The following is an 18182-nucleotide window of genomic DNA, read 5'->3' as shown; positions in this document are numbered from 1 at the left end:
CTCAGGTTTTGGCCTGCCATATGAGTTCTGTTATACTCAGACACCATTCAAACAGTTTTAGAAATTTTAGAGTGTTTTCTATCCAAATCTACTAATTATATGCATATTCTCGTTTCTGGGTAAGAGTAGTAACCAGTTTAAATCGGGTACGTTTTTTTTTTATCCGGCCGTGAAAATACTGCCCCCTAGCCCCAACAGGTTAAATTGGAACCAGAATGAGTAGACATCTGCCATGACTTTGTCTTCACATGCAGTCCTGCCAAATAAAGGATACGTTTTTTTCCCCTGAACTTTCTTTTTGCATGATGTTGCCATCAAAGATTTTACAGGAAACATTGACTCTGGCTTCCTGACTTGACTGAATGAGAAGTGAGAGAGGTGTTGAGATGACTGTACTTTATTAATCGCAGGAGAAATTAATCACTACAGCCTTAGTAAAAAATTAAATGCAACATTATGCATGTTCAATTCAGGCAGCGTTATTTGCTACTGGCTACATAATAAGCTACATATTTTGCAGTTCATTTACAGTTGGATAAGATAAGCATTTATATAACATTGACTAATAAGCTGGGTGGAATTTGTCTTGATGAGTCCGCAAACGGTCTCTACGATTGAAAGCTTTCCCGCAATCCATACATTGGTAGGGCTTCTCTCCCGTGTGAGTTTTTATGTGTCTGCTCAACTGATGGGAGGTGCCGAAGGACTTGTCACAGGTGGGACACGGATAAGGCTTCTCCCCGGTATGACTTCGTCGGTGTATGGTGAGATAATGGGCTTGAACGAAACCCTTCCCACAGTCCTTGCACTTGAATGGCCGCTCTCCAGTATGGTATCTCATGTGTATCCTCAGTTCAGATGCTGATTTGAAAACCCTTGTACACTCCTTATATGTGCAGGAATAAGGATTCTCCCCTGTGTGAATCAGCACGTGTCTTGCCAATGGGGCAGGGCTGTAGAACCCCTTACCACAGTAGGAACACGGGTAACGCACCCCTTTGTGGTAAACATTCTCATGCATCTTCATTTGACCTTTGTCCCTGAAAACTTTAGTACACTGGGAACAAGGGATGCGTTTCACCTGAGGAGTGTGAACACGATTCATGTGAGATTTCAGAATCCCCTTAGATTGGAAGGTCTTACCACACTCCCAGCAAAGGCAAGGTTTCTCTCCCGTGTGATTTCTCTGGTGTGTAACAAGAGCACTTTCAAAATGGAACTTCTTTGGACAGTGGGAGCACTTGTATGGGGGCTCCCCGCCAGTGTGAATCCTCTGGTGTCTGATGAGAGCTGCTAAATCAGCGTAGCTTCTCTCACAGTAGGTGCAGCGGAATGGACCACTGAACTGATGGTCATCGACGTAGTGTCTGGAGAGGTACCTTATCACATTGAAGCTCTTCTCACACATGGTGCATTGAACCGGTTTGTGCTCTACCTTGTGTACTGCAAGTGTTTCTTGGTCTGGGAACATCCTTCGGCAATAGGCGCAGCGGAGCGGGTTGTGGATGCGCTTGTGTGCCGTCAGTGTGGATTTTAGCCCAAATTCCTTACCACATTCATTACACTTATGGACTTTCTTTTCCCCTAATTCAACAGGTTCACCCTTCTTCACCTTGCAGAACAGTCTCATGTGCCTCCTCAACACAAAGTCAAACTTGTACTTCGACCCACAACGAGGGCAAACATGTGGGCGCTCATCTGAGTGAGATAGAATGTGATATCGCAGGTATCCCAATATAAATTTATGGCAAATAGGACACCTTGCACAACGTTTGGATGATCCTATAGGTGCGCTGGGTTCCGGGGAAGAAGATTCAGTTGCATTGGTGGAGGACGACTCACTGTCCTTAGGCGTTTCCTCAATAGGAAATACACATCTTTCAATATGTTTCTGGAAGCTTCTCAAGGTCTTGTAAATCTTCTTACAGGTGGGACATCGATAGGGCCAGTCACCAGTGTGAGTCACCATGTGTTTCCTCAAGACTGCAGGACGCTGAACGACCTTACCACACACCTTGCATGTCCTACGCTCCAGGGACCTTTTGGCCCTTGCGGATGACCCCTCCACAGAATGCATGTAGGTGAAGGCAGAATTCTGTTTGCTCAGAGTGGCAGAGAGTTGTAGGATTTCTGGTTCACATTTCACGCTCTGCTGGTGTGTACTGCCCGATGGCCCTGGGTCTGTCTGACCCGTAGCTGGAAGACCACTGCTCTCTCCAAGCTCCCCTTGTTGACGACTCAGAAACAGACAAGCCTCTTCATGAGCCTTCACACTGTAATCGTGCTTGAAAGTCCTCTCACAGTTACTACATTGATGGATGCCTTTCTTCGGATGGGACTCCATGTGGATCTTCAGTTCGGAAGGGTTAGGGAAGACCTGTTCGCACACTCTGCACTTTTTGGGCTCGGTGTGGATAATCTGATGCCGCTTCATGCTCGAACTTGTGGCTAAAGTTTTCCCACAAACAGGACATGTCTTGCAGACAATGCGTTTTAGTTTTTTTTCGTTTTGTGCTGGCGGACGTGGTAAAATTTTCTTCAACATCAGACCCTTGTATTGCATTACTGATATGGACGCCTCACTTTCCTCAGGCGTTTCCTCAACAGGAAAGACACATTTTTCAGTATGTTCCTGGAAGCTTCCCAAGGTCTTGTAAATCTTCTTACAGGTAGGACATTGAAAGGGCCAGTCACCAGTGTGAGTCACCATGTGTTTCCTCAAGACTGCAGGACGCTGAACGACCTTACCACACACCTTGCATGTCCTACGCTCCAGGGACCTTTTGGCTCTCCCAACCTTTTGACTGGATTTGGGGGCCTGTGTTACATTAGCGATAACAACCCCTTGTAGGTCCACTGAGGGCTTTTGTATCATGGAGGACATGATTGCTTCAGACACGCCTATGCTTATCTTTTGTCCAGGTTTGACTGTTATTCTGCATTTTTCACCATGGGTTTCCCCTTTCTTTTGGGGGTGCTTTTTGAGAAGTTTGAAAGGCTTCTCTATCCCATCTTCCCCTATAACCATCACTGTTTCATACTCCGGATCTCTCTCTGTCACTTGGTCAGCAAACTCTGCATCATCCTCTGCCTCCTCGTCACTAACAGAGGATCTTTTGTTTTTCTCACATTCCCCTGACCTGCTATCCACCCTCTCTTCTCTTTCTTTTACATCCATACTTTTTCCTTCTTTCTCCACCTCTGTTGCAATCACCACCCATTCCACAGGAGGAAGACAGAGAGCTGAGAGAATGCAGTCCCCATCGGTGGAAGATGGAGGGTCTGTGAAAGAAGGAAAAAGGGAACCAAAACTCAACCCAGTAATGCTCAATAGAAGTAATTTGCCATTGGGTGTGTCAAAACGAATCCATCATATTAAGCATGAAAATGATGGATTCTGTGAGATGCCTACCATGGTTGTCCAGCTGGCCGAGGTCTCTGTGGTACTGAAGTAGGGTTTTCAGCTGCTGAGGGTGAGACACAGATTCAACACATTCCTCCAGAACAGAGGGAACATCGCCGAGCAGCGAGGAAGCCTGACAATGAGGGATACTGTTAGGCTAGGAGATTCCCGCCAAGCCCATGGTTCCTCTATACGATTTTATTTCTACTAGTACCTGTTGGAAGTTTGACATGGGAAGCAGCTTCTCAAGTCTCGAAAGAAATTGCCACATGAGATTCTGTATGGCTGCGTCATAACTGGGACCAAATTCTACAGGAAAAACATCCTAAAACAGAGTAAAGAAATATGAGCTATGAAACCTCTCAGAGGAGACTATTTCATTTGTGGAAATGACACACAGCTATTTCATACCCACTGACCTGAAAGAAATGATTCCTCTCATCTGGGTCTTTCAGAAGGGTCTGAACCAGCCCCAGGAAGTTGGATTCAGATAACCCTACCTCTGCATCAGTCGCCTGAAACACAGAATATAAACATGTTGCCTTCATCAGGACATTTAGATGATAACATGTCATTCAGGCTGCATATGTTTTTGCCATAATGTATCATTGTTAGTGATGCACCGATATTACATTTTTGGCTGAAATCGATATCCAATATTTTCCTTGACAAAACATTTGATAACGATAACCGATATTTTAAATTTTAACGTCCTTTTAAGCATTCTAGTACAGTTAAATTGTTAACACACACGGACGCAGTGGTCTAAGGCACTGCATGTCAGTGTAAGAGGCGTAACAACAGTCCCTGGTTCGAATCCAGGTTGTATCACATCCGGTCGTGATTGGGAGTCCCATAGTGCGGCGCACAATTGGCCCAGTGTCGTCCGGGCAATCATTGTAAATAAGAATTACTTCTTAACTGACTTGCCTAGTTAAAAAAAGGTTACACACACACACACCACACTGACCAAAAAGCTATTTTGTTGGCATTTGCGTATGTCCCCATTACCAGTAAAACATAATCAAAACTTATTTCTTTCACATACTTGCTGTGCTGGTTCGTTGTTCAGTCGTTTCATTCTCAACCAGGATTTCTATGGAACGCTGTTTGGGTCTTTGCGTGTCAAAAAAGATACACGTCAAATAACACTATTTGACATGTCAAATAAGCTTGTTGACCAACCAGGACCTGAATATGCATTCATTAATTTTTACACGTTGATTACACTATCCCTCGTATTTCATATGTCACAACGATTCATCGATACATATGCTATGATGCTGGTAAAGTTGTCTCACGCACCTACAGTGCTGGTCATAAAAAAAAGCTAGCAAGCTCATGGATGCAAACAATGTTCTTCCCCAAAAACATAGCAAAACAATCTGTTTCAGTAGCTATAGTTAGTTAGCAAACTAGATAGCTAGTTGTCATCTAAAATAATTTATAAAACAGTTCTTATTTGATTAAATCGTGGTCGGACACATCTATGCCAAGCTAGGCACAATATGGATTAGCCACAATAGTGGACTTTGCAGTTAGCCTTCAAAATAAAACTATGGCATAATTCTACTATTTGTATTCATTTGCATCACTGTCAATGACATTCTTTTATTTGGAAGGCAAACCGCAAATTCCACTATTGTGCCAAATCCTTATTGTTGCTAGCTTCACAACACGATCCGCCTCACTAGCCAGATGAAGCTAGCTGGCTGCTTATAACATTAGCTTTGGGCAACAGGGTTAAGTAGCTGGCTAGCTATTTATTTTCATGAACTGAAGTTCAATTTCAATAAGCAAGTGGCAACCTTGCTAATACTTACTCACAAGGATTCCTAAATCATTGCTAAGAATAATGAAAATGACTGCAGTTTCTACTGGTCATTGTTTTCAGGCTGGTTGTATTGATGCTAGCTAGGTGCCAAGCTAAAGCTAACTACCCCAGAATTTGCGGTTGAACAAGTGATGCTTTATTACCAATGCGGTATTGTAAACACATCGTTCGTGGCTGGTGTTTGCAGACTTTTTTGTACAGTTTTGACAGTGCTACTGTATCTTTGTTGACACGCAAAAACCCAAACGGTGTTCCATAGTATGCATGTCGTGAAGCGAATAGCAGTGAAGCTTCTACTGCGTAACTCCGGTAGGGCAACATCTGAAAAATAGCGCACTCGGTGCTTGACCAGTCGGCTTAAGCCAACATGACCCACGACAGAGAACGGTTGGCTTTAATGGACTTCATCTTTGAGTTGTCTCGCTGAAATGTTCTTACTCTTTCAAACGACTGCTCCATTTGTTCACTGCTCAATCCACACAGCAGACATTGTGTGGACTAGGTTAGGAATGCTGTGTTGCACGTGTAGCGCAAAATTTTACGTGCCGTTATTACGTCATGTACCTAAGTTATATAGGTATGCACTAGAGGTCGACCGATTAATCGGAATGGCCGAATAATTAGGGCCGATTTCAAGTTTTCATAACAATCGGAAATCGGTATTTTTGGACACCGATTGTGGCGGTTTTTTTTGGTTTTTTTTACACCTTTATTTAACTCGGCAAGTCAGTTAAGAACACATTCTTATTTTCAATGACGTCCTAGGAACGGTGGGTTAACCGCCTTGTTCAGGGGCAGAACGACAGATTTTTACCTTGTCAGCTCGGGGATTCGTTTTTGCAACCTTCTGGTTGGGGCGGCAGTTAGCCTAGTGGTTAGAGTGTTGGACTGGTAACCGAAAGGTTGCAAGATCGAATCCCCGAGCCGACAAGGTAAAATTCTGCCGTTCTGCCCCTGAACAAGGCAGTTAACCCACTGTTCCTAGGCAGTCATTGAAAATAAGAATTTGTTCTTAACTGACTTGCCTAGTTAAATAAAGGTAAAATAAAAATAGTCCAACGCTCTAACCACCTGCCTTACATTGCACTCCACGAGGAGCCCGCGTGGCAGGCTGACTACCTGTTACGCGAGGGCAGCAAGAAGAAAAAGTTGCTAGCTAGCATTAAACTTATCTTATAAAAAAACAATAATTCTTAACATAATCACTAGTTAACTACACATGGTTGATGATATTACTAGTTTATCTAGCGTGTCCTGCTTTGCATATAATCGATGCGGTGCCTGTTAATTTCTCATCGAATCATAGCCTACTTCGACAAACAGGTGATGATTTAGCACTGTCGTTGCACCAATGTGTACCTAACCATAAACATCAATGCCTTTCTTTAAAATCAATATATATATTTTTCAACCTGCATATTTAGTTAATATTGCCTACTAACATGAATTTCTTATAATTAGGGAAATTGTGTCACTTCTCTTGCGTTCCATGCAAGCAGTCAGGGTATATGCAGCAGTTTGCGCCGCCTGGCTCGTTGCGAACTGTGTGAAGTTAATTTATTCCTAACAAAGACCGTAATTAATTTGCCAGAATTTACCATAATTATGACATAACATTGAAGGTTGTACAATGTAACAGCAATATTTAGACTTAGGGATGCCACCCGTTAGATAAAATACGGAACGGTTCCGTATATCACTGAAAGAATAAACGTTTTGTTTTCGAAATGATAGTTTCCGGATTCTACCATATTAATGACCAAAGGCTCGTATTTGTGTGTGTTATGTTATAATTAAGTCTGATTTGTTATTTGATAGAGCAGTCTGACTGAACGATGGTAGGCAGCAGCAGGCTCGTAAGCATTCATTCAAACAGCACTTTCGTGCGTTTGCCAGCAGCTCTTCGCTGTGCTTCAAGCATTGAGCTGTTTATGACTTCAAGCCTATCAACTCCCGAGATTAGGCTGGTGTAACCGATGTGAAATGGCTAGCCAGTTAGAAGGGTGCGAGCTAAAAGCGTTTCAATTGGTGACGTCACTCGCCTTGAGACTTGGAGTAGTTGTTCCACTTGCTCTGCAAGGGCTGCGGCTTTTGTGGAGCGATGGGTAACGATGCTTTGAGGGTGGCTGTTGTCGATGTGTTCCTGGTTCGAGCCCAGGTAGGGGGGAGGAGAGGGACGGAAGCTATACTCTTACACTGTCAATACTAAAGTGCCTATAAGAACAGTCAAAAGGTATATGAAATACAAATTGCATAGAGAGAAATAGTCCTTTAATAACTACAACCTTAAACTTCTTACCTGGGAATATTGAAGACTCATGTTAAAAGGAACCACCATGTTCTCATGTTCTAAGCAAGGAACTTAAACGTTAGCTTTTTTACATGGCACATATTGCACTTTTACTTTCTTCTCCAACACTGTGTTTTTGCATTATTTAAACCAAATTGAACATGTTTCATTATTTATGTATTATATTAAGTTAAAATAAGTGTTCATTCAGTATTGTTGTAATTGTCATTATTACAAAAATTATTTTTTGAAATGCAAAACAAATTTGGCCGATTAGTTGGTTATGGCTTTTTTTGGTCCTCCACTAATCGGTATTGGCGTTGAAAAATCATAATTGGTCAACCTCTAGTATGCACGGTAGCTTTGACATCGGTTTTTAACATCGGTGTTAAACTAGACATCGGGTCGATACCGATGTTGGCATTTTGGGCTAATGTCGTCCGTTTCCGATATGCTCACCAATATATCGTGCATCTCTAATCAATGTCTTAACAAAAATATGCCTATGACTGACTGATTTAAACAATAGCTGAGTCTCTGCCCTAAGCAGCTCACCTGTGTCCCCCAGAGAGGTGTGAGGGTCTGTATCCTGTCCAGGTGTGGCTGAATGGTCTGGAGGTCTGTGATCGGCTTGGAACGACACAACTCTAGGACCAGCTGAAACCAGCGCAAACAAGTCGGGAGACTTATTTGAGACAAAGATGACTAAATATTTTCATATTACATCATTCCCCACATAATGCAGCAGAGAACTGGAAGGAAAGGCAGCCAAAGGAAGTGTTGGCTTTGGGGATGACCAGTGAAATATACCTGCTGGAGCGCTTGCTACAAATGGGTGTTGCTATGGTGACCAGTGAGCTGAGATAAGGCAGGGCTTTACCTAGCAAAGACTTATAGATTCCCTGTTGCCTGTGGGTTTGGTGACGAATATTTTTATTTATTTTTTATTTCACCTTTATTTAACCAGGTAGGCAAGTTGAGAACAAGTTCTCATTTACAATTGCGACCTGGCCAAGATAAAGCAAAACAGTTCGACAACATACAACAACACAGAGTTACACATGGAGTAAAACAAATATACAGTCAATAATACAGTAGAAAATAAGTCTATGTACAATGTGAGCAAATGAGGTGAGATAAGGGAGGTAAAGGCAAAAAAAAGTCCATGGTGGCAAAGTAAATACAATATAGCAAGTAAAACACTGGAATGGTAGATTTGTAGTAGAAGAAAGCGAGGTCCAGCCAACGAGAGCCTACAGGTCGCAGTGGTGGGTAGTATATGGGGGCTTTGGTGACAAAATGGATGGCACTGTGATAGACTACATCCAGTTTGCTGAGTAGTGTGTTGGAGGCTATTTTCTAAATGACATTGCCAAAGTCAAGGATCGGTAGGATAGTCAGTTTTACCAGGGTATGTTTGGCAGCATGAGTGAAGGAGGCTTTGTTGCGAAATACGAAGCCGATTCTAGATTTAATTTTGGATTGGAGATGCTTAATGTGAGTCTGGAAGGAGAGTTTACAGTCTAACCAGACACCTAGGTATTTGTAGTTGTCCACATATTCTAGGTCAGAACCGTCCAGAGTAGTGATGTTAGTCGGGCGGGCGGGCGGGGGCAGCAATCAGTTGAAGAGTATGCATTTAGTTTTACTTGCATTTAAAAGCAGTTGGAGGCCACGGAAGGAGTGTTGTATGGCATTGAAGCTCGTTTGGAGGTTTGTTAACACAGTGTCCAAAGAAAGGCCAGATGTATACAGAATGGTGTCATCTGCGTAGAGGTGGATCAGAGAATCACCAGCATCTAGCGACATCATTGATATATACAGAGGAAAGAGTCGGCCCGAGAATTGAACCCTGTGGCACCCCCATAGAGACTGCCAGAGGTCCGGACAACAGGCCCTCCGATTTGACACACTGAACCCTATCTGAGAAGTAGTTGGTGAACGAGGCGAGGCAGTCATTTGAGAAACCAAGGCTATTGAGTCTGCCGATAAGAATGCGGTGATTGACAGAGTCGAAAGTCTTGGCCAGGTCGATGAAGACGGCTGCACAGTACTGTCTTTTATCGATGGCGGTTATGATATTGTTTAGGACCTTGAGCGTGACTGAGGTGCACCCATGACCAGCTCGGAAACCAGATTGCAGAAGGTACGGCGGGATTCGAAATGGTCGGTGATCTCTTTGTTAACTTGGCTTTTCGAAGATTTTACAAAGGCAGGGCAGGATGGATATATAGGTCAATAACAGTTTGGGTCTAGAGTGTCTCCCCCTTTGAAGAGGGGGATGACTGCGGCAGCTTTCCAGTCTTTGGGGATCTCAGACAATACGAAAGAGAGGTTGAACAGGCTAGTAATAGGGTTTGCAACAATTTCAGCGAATAATTTTAGAAAGAGAGGGTCCAGATTATCTAGCCCAGCTGATTTGTAGGGATCCAGATTTTGCCGCTCTTTCAGGTCCTGTGTGGCTCAGTTGGTAGAGCATGGTGTTTGCAACGCCAGGGTTGTGGGTTCGATTCCCACGGGGGACCAGTACGGAGAAAGAAATGCATGAAATGTATGCATTCACTACTGTAAGCCGCTCTGGATAAGAGCATCTGCTAAATGACTAAAATGTAATGTAAAATGTATGATGAGCACTAGTTCTGTCTCTTCTTCTCACCCTTGCTCGAAGACCCAGAATAAGTTGGGCCCTCTGTCTGAGGTTCAGAAGCTCTGGAACCATCTCCGTGACCATGGTAACAAACTCCTCCAGCATCCCATAATCCATCACGTGTCTCTGCTGGATTGTTTGCCAGATGGCTGCAGAGACCAGCCGCAGTGGTGGAATCATGAGGCGCAGAGAGGGGAGAGGAAGAGGGGGACCTGAAACACAGAAGTTGACTTAGTTGTTCACAAATCAATTTATAAGTACCTATTATTGCACATTACATCAAACTCTAGCAGGATGAACAAACTATAAAACACTAAAAGATGTGAGAACGATGAGCAACTATTAGTTAATGAATCAAATATATTTTATAAAGCCCTTATTACATCAGCAGTTGTCACTAAGGGCTATACAGATACCCAGCCTACAACCCCAAAATGCAAGTAATGCAGTTGCAACTGACTGTGATAAATATATGTTCTTTGTTTATGTTCTTCAACATTCGGTTTCAGGAAGTTAGCCACTTTGTTAGCTAGCTCGTCATGTAGCTGCTATACTGATTTCTTTATATCCACTGTCTAGCTACCTCTTTAGCTAAAAGTCCTGTTTTACCTTTTCCCCCATGGATGCGTCTTTCCATATTGAGTGTTCCTTGCCGTTACATCCGAAAACCGTAGGTGTGAAAATGATGTTAATAATAGCCACGTTTACTCGTAAGTTTGCACCCCAAAAAAATGTTAGGTCGTTACGTTATCTTTTGTAACTCAATCAAAGATGGTGGCTCAATGGTCGTTAATGGAACCTATTTTACATCCGTGTGGAAGCTATATCGACATTGCAATGGTTCCGCACAAGCTCGCTAGAGCAAAACAAAAAAATAACTCGCTGCGCAGAACTTTTGAGCAGCGCGATCAATTCCATACGGAATAATTTTAGAGCAGGACTGCCGACAAGCGCTTCCGTTAATAGCGCAATGACAAAGATGTTCTATTATATTGACAAGATAGTCGAGCAACCACTCAACAATGGAAATAATCCGATTAGTAACAACCTAACTAATATTCGATCAAATAAGACACACGTAGCAATTAAATGTTTTTGTTGACCAAATTCGATACTCTCATTGACCTCCATACATAAAATCCTCACTTCGTGGTTTTATTTTCGTGGACAGATTTTGGGCGGAGTAAACTCTCTTACTTCGCCTCTTCCTCTCTGTCAATGAGCGCTTCCCGAGGCAAATCTTTGGCGCCTCACATTCATGAACTTTAAGACCGGAAATTAATTTGATAAACCATAAAACAACACCACAATTTTTGAGTATAGATGTGACTGGAGCGAATACCACACGATGAGCGGACACATTTCAGGAAAAAATGGTAAAATGCAGTAGAATTTGTGATCCAAACTAGTAACGCTACAGAGAAGCTAGCTATCTAACTTAGCTAACGTTAGCCAGCGAAGTGCACGTCCTTTTCTCTTTTACCTAACGCTAGCCAGTGAAGTTCACGCTCTTTGCTAAACCTGCGAACTGTCCGGGTCGAATTGCATTTATTTTAGCCATGTGTAGCTTTACCAAAGAACTCAAGCTAGCTAGTCATGTATTAGCTTAGCCATCCACCATCCATGTTTGCATTGTTCATCGCAGCGTAGAACGACTGCCCCTTCTCATTAATGGCACGAAGTTCAAGGCCAACCGCGATAATGCAGGCTGTTGTTTCCAGAAAGCAGGGGACTGATTTAACACCCCGTGCCTAGATGTTTTACTACATTCTGGAGTAAATGGAGATTCTAGAAGTAGCCTGCCCCACACATTTTTGGGATTTAAAGGTATACTTCGGCTTCTTGCAAATTAAGCTTTTTATCTACTTTCCCAGAGTCAAATGACCGTGTGGATGCCATTTCTATGTATCTGTGTCCAGTATGAAGGAAGTTGGATGTAGTTTTGTGAGCCAATGCCAACTGGCGTTAGCGCAATGATTGGACGTCTATTGGTATTTTTATTTTACTTAACTTGGCAAGTCGGTTAAGGACAAAGTCTTATTTACACCGGCTAAATCTGGATGATGCTGGGCCAATTGTGCGCCGCCCTATGGGACTCCCAAGCACAGACGGTTGTGATACAGCCTGGAATCGAACCAGGGTGTCTGTGGCGACGTCTCAATTACTTAGATGCAGTGTCTTAGACCGCTGTGGCACTCGGGAACCCACTAAGGGTATCTGTTAAGTTAGTTAACAGTTACACCAGCACGAGTTAGCAACTTCCCTCAAACTGCAGGCTGAGACATAACAATTGTGTCCAAGAGTTAAGCTGACTGGGGAAGTACACAAATCGCCTCATTGCCATAATCCCAAAGTATCTCTTTAACTGTTTTCATTGATACATTTTATGGTAACAAAAACAGAATAGAACATTTGATCACTTTTCTGTAGAGGTGTGGGCAGAATGTTTTAATCTTTTGCAGTGACTTCTTCAAACAAAATGCATGCATATAGCGAGTGCCAAACACTGGCCTTTCATTCTGCAAGATTTGTTTATTGAACAATTTAAAAGTAAATGCTGCCTACAGCCCACATGTCTATGCAAAAGGTGAATTGTTTTCTATTTTGTTTTATTAGAAACACAATCATGTATTATCTCCTGCCTTGGTATAGACTCTGAGATTAAGTAGGCTACTATGTTGAGCTCCTATTGCACAGCAATACTGTAGCCTACCCATACTGGGCAGCACCCACTCGTAGCACGCGCTCCAGTAGGTATATCTCACTGGTCACCCCCAAAGCCAATTCCTCCTTTGGTCGTCTTTCCTTCCAGTTCTCTGCTGCCAATGACTGGAACAAACTGCAAAAATCTCTGAAGCTGGAGACTCAGATAACCATCACTAGCTTTAAGCACCAGCTGTCAGAGCAGCTCACAGATCACTGCACCTGTACATAGCCCATCTGTAAACAGCCCATCTATCTACCTACCTCATCCCCATACTTTATTTATTTATCTTGCTCCTTTGCACCCCAGTATCTCTACTTGCACATTCATCTTCTGCACATCTACCATTCCAGTGTTTAATTGCTATATTGTAATTACTTTGCCACCATGGCCTATTTATTGCCTCAACTTACCTCATTTGCACTCACTGTATATAGACTTTTTGTTTTCTTTTGTTCTACTCTATTATTGACTGTATGTTTTGTTTATTCCATGTGTAACTCTGTGTTGTTGTATGTGTCGAATTGCTATGCTTTATCTTGGCCAGGTCGCAGTTACAAATGAGAACTTGTTCTCAACTAGCCTACCTGGTTAAATAAAGGGAAAATAAATAAATACTGTCATAGACTACCGGTCTATTTACGTTTGAGCATGGTTGGCAATTGAATGAGCGACGAATAAATGGTAGCCTAATATTTATTGTGGAGCGGGAATACACAAGTCTTGTCAGAAAAAGAGAGACATGCCCTGCAATATGATTATGATTTAGGCCTACATTAAAAAAAAAGTAAAATAAATGGCTCCTGAGTGGTGCAGCTGTCTAAGGCACTGCATCTCAGTGCAAGAGGTGTCACTACAGTCCCTGGTAAAAATCCAGGCTGTATCACATCCGGGCAAAATAAAAGTGGTTAGCACCCCCGTATCTAATTGATAAGCTGTTGTCAAAGCTGAAATGAGTATGACATCCGGGCATTTTAAAGTATACTACATTTTGGAAATGTTAAACTTTGTTCTACTGTTTAGGACGCTTCCTTGAGGAGCTCAAAAATCTCATTCAATGTTTCCAAAAACTGCTCCATGAAGCAAGATGGTGAAGCGTTAAAACGACACTACTTGATCTTGAAATGTGCAACTGAGACTTCACATAGGAAACAATGGGGTGGCGTTATTGATGACTCAGTCTATGGTTCGTCTGAACGGAATCAGTTGTAACAAAACTGGCATTGCTGTCCTCGTCAACCAAGTTCTCTGTTTTCAGGTCCCCCTCTTCCTCTCCCCTCTCTGCGCCTCATGGTTCCACCACTGCGGCTGGTCTCAGCAGCCATCTGGCAAACGGTCCAGCAGAGACAAGTGATGGATTATGGGATGCTGGAGGAGTTTGTTACCATGGTCACAGAGATGGTTCCAGAGCTTCTGAATCACAGTCAGAGGGCCCAACTTATTCTGGGTCTTCGAGCACGTGTGAGGAAGGGGGGGGTGGGCTAGTGTTAATCAAACCATTGGATAGATGAGATGATCATATTTAGTATTCTTGTACCCACTATGTCTCCTGACTGGTTTTCTCTGGTTTCAGCTGGTCCTGGAGTTGTGTTGCTCCAAGCCAATCACAGACCTCCAGACCATTCAGCCACACCTGGACAGGATACAGACCCTCACACCTCTCTGGGGGACACAGGTGAGCTGCTTAGGGCAGAGACTCAGCTAATGTCTAAATCAGTCAGTCTTAGCGATATTTCTGATAAGACATTGGTGCATTTTTGTAAAAACATATGCAGCCTAAATGACAAGTTATCGTCTAGATGTCCTAATGGAGGCAACATGTTTATATTCTGTGTTTCAGGCGACTGATGCAGAGGTAGGGTTATCTGAATCCAACTTCCTGGGGCTGGTTCAAACCCTTCTGAAAGACCCTGATGAGAGAGAACATTTCTTCCAGGTCAGTCAGTATGTGGGTTATGTAATAGCATTGGGCCATTTCCTCAAGACTGCTGTGTATTTCAACAATTTAAATAATCTCTTCTGAGAGGTTTCCATAGCTCATATTTCTTTACACTGTTTTAGGATGTTTTTCCTGTAGAATTTGGTCCCAGTTATGACGAAGCTATCCAGAAACTCGTATGGCAATTTCTTTCGAGACTTGAGAAGCTGCTTCCCGTATCAAGTTTCCAACAGGTACTAGTAGAAATAAACTAAGATCATATAGAGGAACCATGGACTTGACATTTAGGCACTGTGGGAATTCTACCTATATTCCTTCTAACTCTGTATTCGTCATTGTCAGGCTTCCTCGCTGCTCAGCAATGTTCCCTCTGTTCTGGAGGAATGTGTTGAGTCTGTGTCTCACCCTCAAGAGTTGAAAACCCTGCTTCAGTACCACAGAGACCTCGGCCTGCTAGACAACCATGGTAGGCATCTTTCAGGACTCATGTAGATGTTAGATTTTTTTTCAGTTGGGGACATTAACATTTATTCTTTATTTAACCATACTATCCTTTTCTAGATACTCTGTCTTCCACCGACGGGGACTGCATTCTCTCTGCTCTCTGTCTCCCTCCTGTAGAAAGGGTGGTGATTGCAACAGAACAGACAGAGTCAGAAACACCAGTATCATCCTTGAATGTCTTCATGGATACATTCACCAAAGAGTTGGAGGTGGACTCTGCAACATTGACAGAGTACACAGAGATGGAACCGGGGACAAGTATGGATGTAGTAGAAAGAGAGGAGAGCGTGGAATGTGAGAGAAAGGAAAATAAGGAGGATGATGATGCAGAGTTTGCTGACCCAGAGACTGAAGAGGTGGAACCAGTGTATGAAACTGTGACGGTTTTAGGGGAAGATGGGACGATGGAGCCTTTAGTCAAGAAGAATAAGCTCAAAAGGCACAAAAGAGAGAGAAGTGATGCCAGTGGCATGCCTCATGGAAAGAAACACAGAGAACCTAGCCCTGCAGAAATGAAAAGCATAGACCTGTCTGATAGGATCATAACATCCATGCTTCACAAGCCCTCAGTGGAGATACAAAGGATTAATACCACTAACCTAACATTGCCCTTAAGACCAGTGAGAAGAAACAGGGGGTGTAAGATGAAGACATTGCTAGCAGGAGAATGGAAACAAGCCAAAACTGAATTTTCAGAAGAGAAACGCAGTGTCTGCAAAAGAGTTAAAACACCCCAAAACCCCAATACATGCACAGTGTGTGGACGTGTCTTATCCCGCTTTTCAGACATGAAAAAGCACATGCAAACCCATAACAACGGTCGCACCTATCAATGTCGCAATTGTCAGAAGACTTTCAAGCACTTGTACAATTTGCAAACTCACAGAAAGTCATGTCTGTTTGGAACAGAGCAAAAAGAGGAGGTTCCCTCTGGAGAGGGCAGTAGTACTCCGTTTACTACGTGTGAGACAGAATTCGCACAATCCTCCATAGACCGTAGAACGTGCAAAGTGTGCGGCAAGATTGTGCATCGCATTGGATACTTGAGTACCCACATGAAGATTCACTCAGAGAATCGCCACTGTTCTCTCGGAGAAGCGGAAACAGTCCAGAAACCATCACCTGAAGGAGGGGTCACAGAGCCGTCCAGTGGTCTTCCTCTTGAGGCAACACCTGAGGACAGTGACTCGTCCTTCACCAGCAGTACACACCAGGACCTGTCTTACGACCCAGAACCCAGCCAGATCAAAAGACCCAAGTGTTCCAGCACAGCAAAGAAGCCTGACCGAAAAACTTTCCAAAAACATATTTGCCGTATTTGTGGTAAAAGCGTGACTGCTGGCGCCTTTGAGTATCACATGAGAACTCACTCAGGCGAGCGCCCTTTCTCCTGCCCTCATCCTCAGTGTGGGATGAAGTTCATACACAGCGGAGGTTTGAGGGCCCATCTCAGACGCTACTGCAAGGTTCAGACAGTTGACGCTGCTGAGCTCGACAGCTTCGACATACGTTTTGAGTGTGACAAATGTGAGAAGACATTCACTATCCAATCAAAACTAAGGAAACACAAACTTATCCACGGCCCGCTCTACTGCGCAGGGTGCAGAAAGGTATTGCCTGACTTACAAACTTTAACCAGACACAAGCTCTGGCACCGGCCTGTTCAGTGCAGCATGTGTGAGGAGAGCTTCATGCTCACAAACCTCAGAACGCACTATCTGGATGTCCATAAGTTCAGCGGGCCGTTCGTCTGCACCCATTGTCCGAAAAGCTACAAGAAGTTCCATTCCCTCATCAAACACGAGATGGTTCACACCGGGAACCTCCCCTTACAGTGCTCCCAGTGTCCAAAAAGATTCATCTACAATTATGACCTAGTCGAACACGAGAAAAGGCACTCTGACGACAGGCCTTGTCTCTGCTGGGAGTGTGGCAAGGCCTTTTACACCAACATTGACCTGAAACAACACATGCAGAATAGCCATGGTGAAAAATCCACAGAGTATCGCTTCCCGTGCCGCCATTGTGGGAAACCTTTCAGGCTTAGTAATTCCCGTGCGAACCACGAGAAGACTCAGCACGGTGGGGTGCGTTACCCGTGTACGTACTGTGGTAAGCAGTTTGTTTGTGCAGATTCGTTGAAAAGGCATGATCTGATTCACACGGGGGAGAGGCCTTTTAAATGCAATCATAAGAATTGTGATAAGGCTTTCAGGTCGAGAGCTGAACTAAAGATACACATGAGATACCATACTGGAGAGCGGCCGTTCAAGTGCAACGTCTGTGGAAAGGGCTTTGTTCAAGCCAATTTTCTCACTACGCACTACAGGACTCACACAGGGGAGAAGCCGTATTCATGTTCCCTCTGTGACAAACGCTTTAACTACCATGACTCCCTGAAGAGACACATGTCTACACACTCAAACGAGAAGCCTTATAAGTGCCTGGATTGTGGAAAAGCTTTCGAACGTAAAACGCTGTTGAATGTACATCAACGATCATGTACATCATAGTATTGAAATGTAATTTTTTTTTGCATAATATAACAGAAGATGTGTACAGAGTTGATAAGATTGTAGCCTGATAAATAATTTCCCTGTTTTTTTGTTTAACATGGTCAATCTGTAAATGTTATTTTCATATTACTGCAGTTATACTTTTCTTCCATAAGTGACATTTTAATAAAAGTAGAATACAATACATAATTGGAGTTGTATGGTTTTGTGTATGTGTAACCACACACACTAGGAGCTCAGATGCAAAAATGTAACGTCTGTTTTAATATATGAGAATTAACCAATGATATCAGGCCACACCCGGCCATGATTACAGACACCTGTGTGTCTTTTGAGATTATATAA

At 43.2% G+C, this 18182-nt stretch overlaps 2 protein-coding genes across 5 annotated transcripts; one reads left to right on the top strand and one right to left on the bottom strand.

Moving 5' to 3' along the window:
* Positions 1 to 381: 381 nt before the first annotated feature.
* On the bottom strand, positions 382 to 11113 carry LOC106609099 (uncharacterized). Of its 2 annotated transcripts, none has more exons than XM_014207507.3 (7): positions 10784 to 11113; positions 10184 to 10386; positions 8083 to 8184; positions 3823 to 3918; positions 3618 to 3728; positions 3413 to 3536; positions 382 to 3282 (listed from the first exon to the last, which is right to left on the bottom strand). In XM_014207507.3, the coding sequence occupies exons 1-7, from the start codon at positions 10809 to 10811 to the stop codon at positions 563 to 565; spliced, it is 3384 nt and encodes a 1127-aa protein (XP_014062982.3). In that variant the 5' UTR covers positions 10812 to 11113; the 3' UTR covers positions 382 to 562. The 2 variants fall into 2 exon arrangements, with proteins under 2 accessions (XP_014062982.3, XP_014062990.3); XM_014207515.3 differs by having other exon boundaries at positions 3413 to 3467.
* Positions 11114 to 11358: 245 nt separating this feature from the next.
* On the top strand, positions 11359 to 18026 carry LOC106609110 (uncharacterized). 3 transcript variants are annotated; one of them, XM_014207556.3, is made up of 7 exons: positions 11359 to 11550; positions 14137 to 14339; positions 14452 to 14553; positions 14719 to 14814; positions 14940 to 15050; positions 15160 to 15283; positions 15439 to 18026. In XM_014207556.3, exons 1-7 carry the CDS (start codon positions 11523 to 11525, stop codon positions 17832 to 17834), a joined length of 3060 nt encoding a protein of 1019 aa, XP_014063031.1. In that variant the 5' UTR covers positions 11359 to 11522; the 3' UTR covers positions 17835 to 18026. The 3 variants fall into 3 exon arrangements, with proteins under 3 accessions (XP_014063031.1, XP_014063011.1, XP_082833871.1); XM_014207536.3 differs by having other exon boundaries at positions 11360 to 11550; positions 15379 to 18026; XM_082977745.1 differs by lacking the exon at positions 11359 to 11550 and adding an exon at positions 11868 to 12001 and having other exon boundaries at positions 15379 to 18026.
* The last annotated feature ends 156 nt before the right edge of the window (positions 18027 to 18182 follow it).

Source organism: Salmo salar, chromosome 01, assembly GCF_965601325.2.
Source record: "Salmo salar chromosome 01, fSalSal1, whole genome shotgun sequence".
Lineage (NCBI taxonomy): Eukaryota > Metazoa > Chordata > Actinopteri > Salmoniformes > Salmonidae > Salmo > Salmo salar.
This window is presented reverse-complemented; position numbering and strand designations above follow the sequence as displayed.

Coding starts and splice junctions, on each gene's coding strand:
- LOC106609110 (XM_014207536.3), top strand. CDS start 11,523: ATGAGCGGACACATTTCAGGAAAAAATG. Junction 15,051..15,159: donor CCGTATCAAGTTTCCAACAG/GTACTAGTAGAA, acceptor CGTCATTGTCAG/GCTTCCTCGCTGCTCAGCAA. Junction 15,284..15,378: donor CGGCCTGCTAGACAACCATG/GTAGGCATCTTT, acceptor ATCCTTTTCTAG/ATACTCTGTCTTCCACCGAC.
- LOC106609099 (XM_014207507.3), bottom strand. CDS start 10,811: ATGGAAAGACGCATCCATGGGGGAAAAG. Junction 10,387..10,783: donor ACGCATCCATGGGGGAAAAG/GTAAAACAGGAC, acceptor TCTGTGTTTCAG/GTCCCCCTCTTCCTCTCCCC. Junction 3,919..8,082: donor CACCTCTCTGGGGGACACAG/GTGAGCTGCTTA, acceptor TCTGTGTTTCAG/GCGACTGATGCAGAGGTAGG.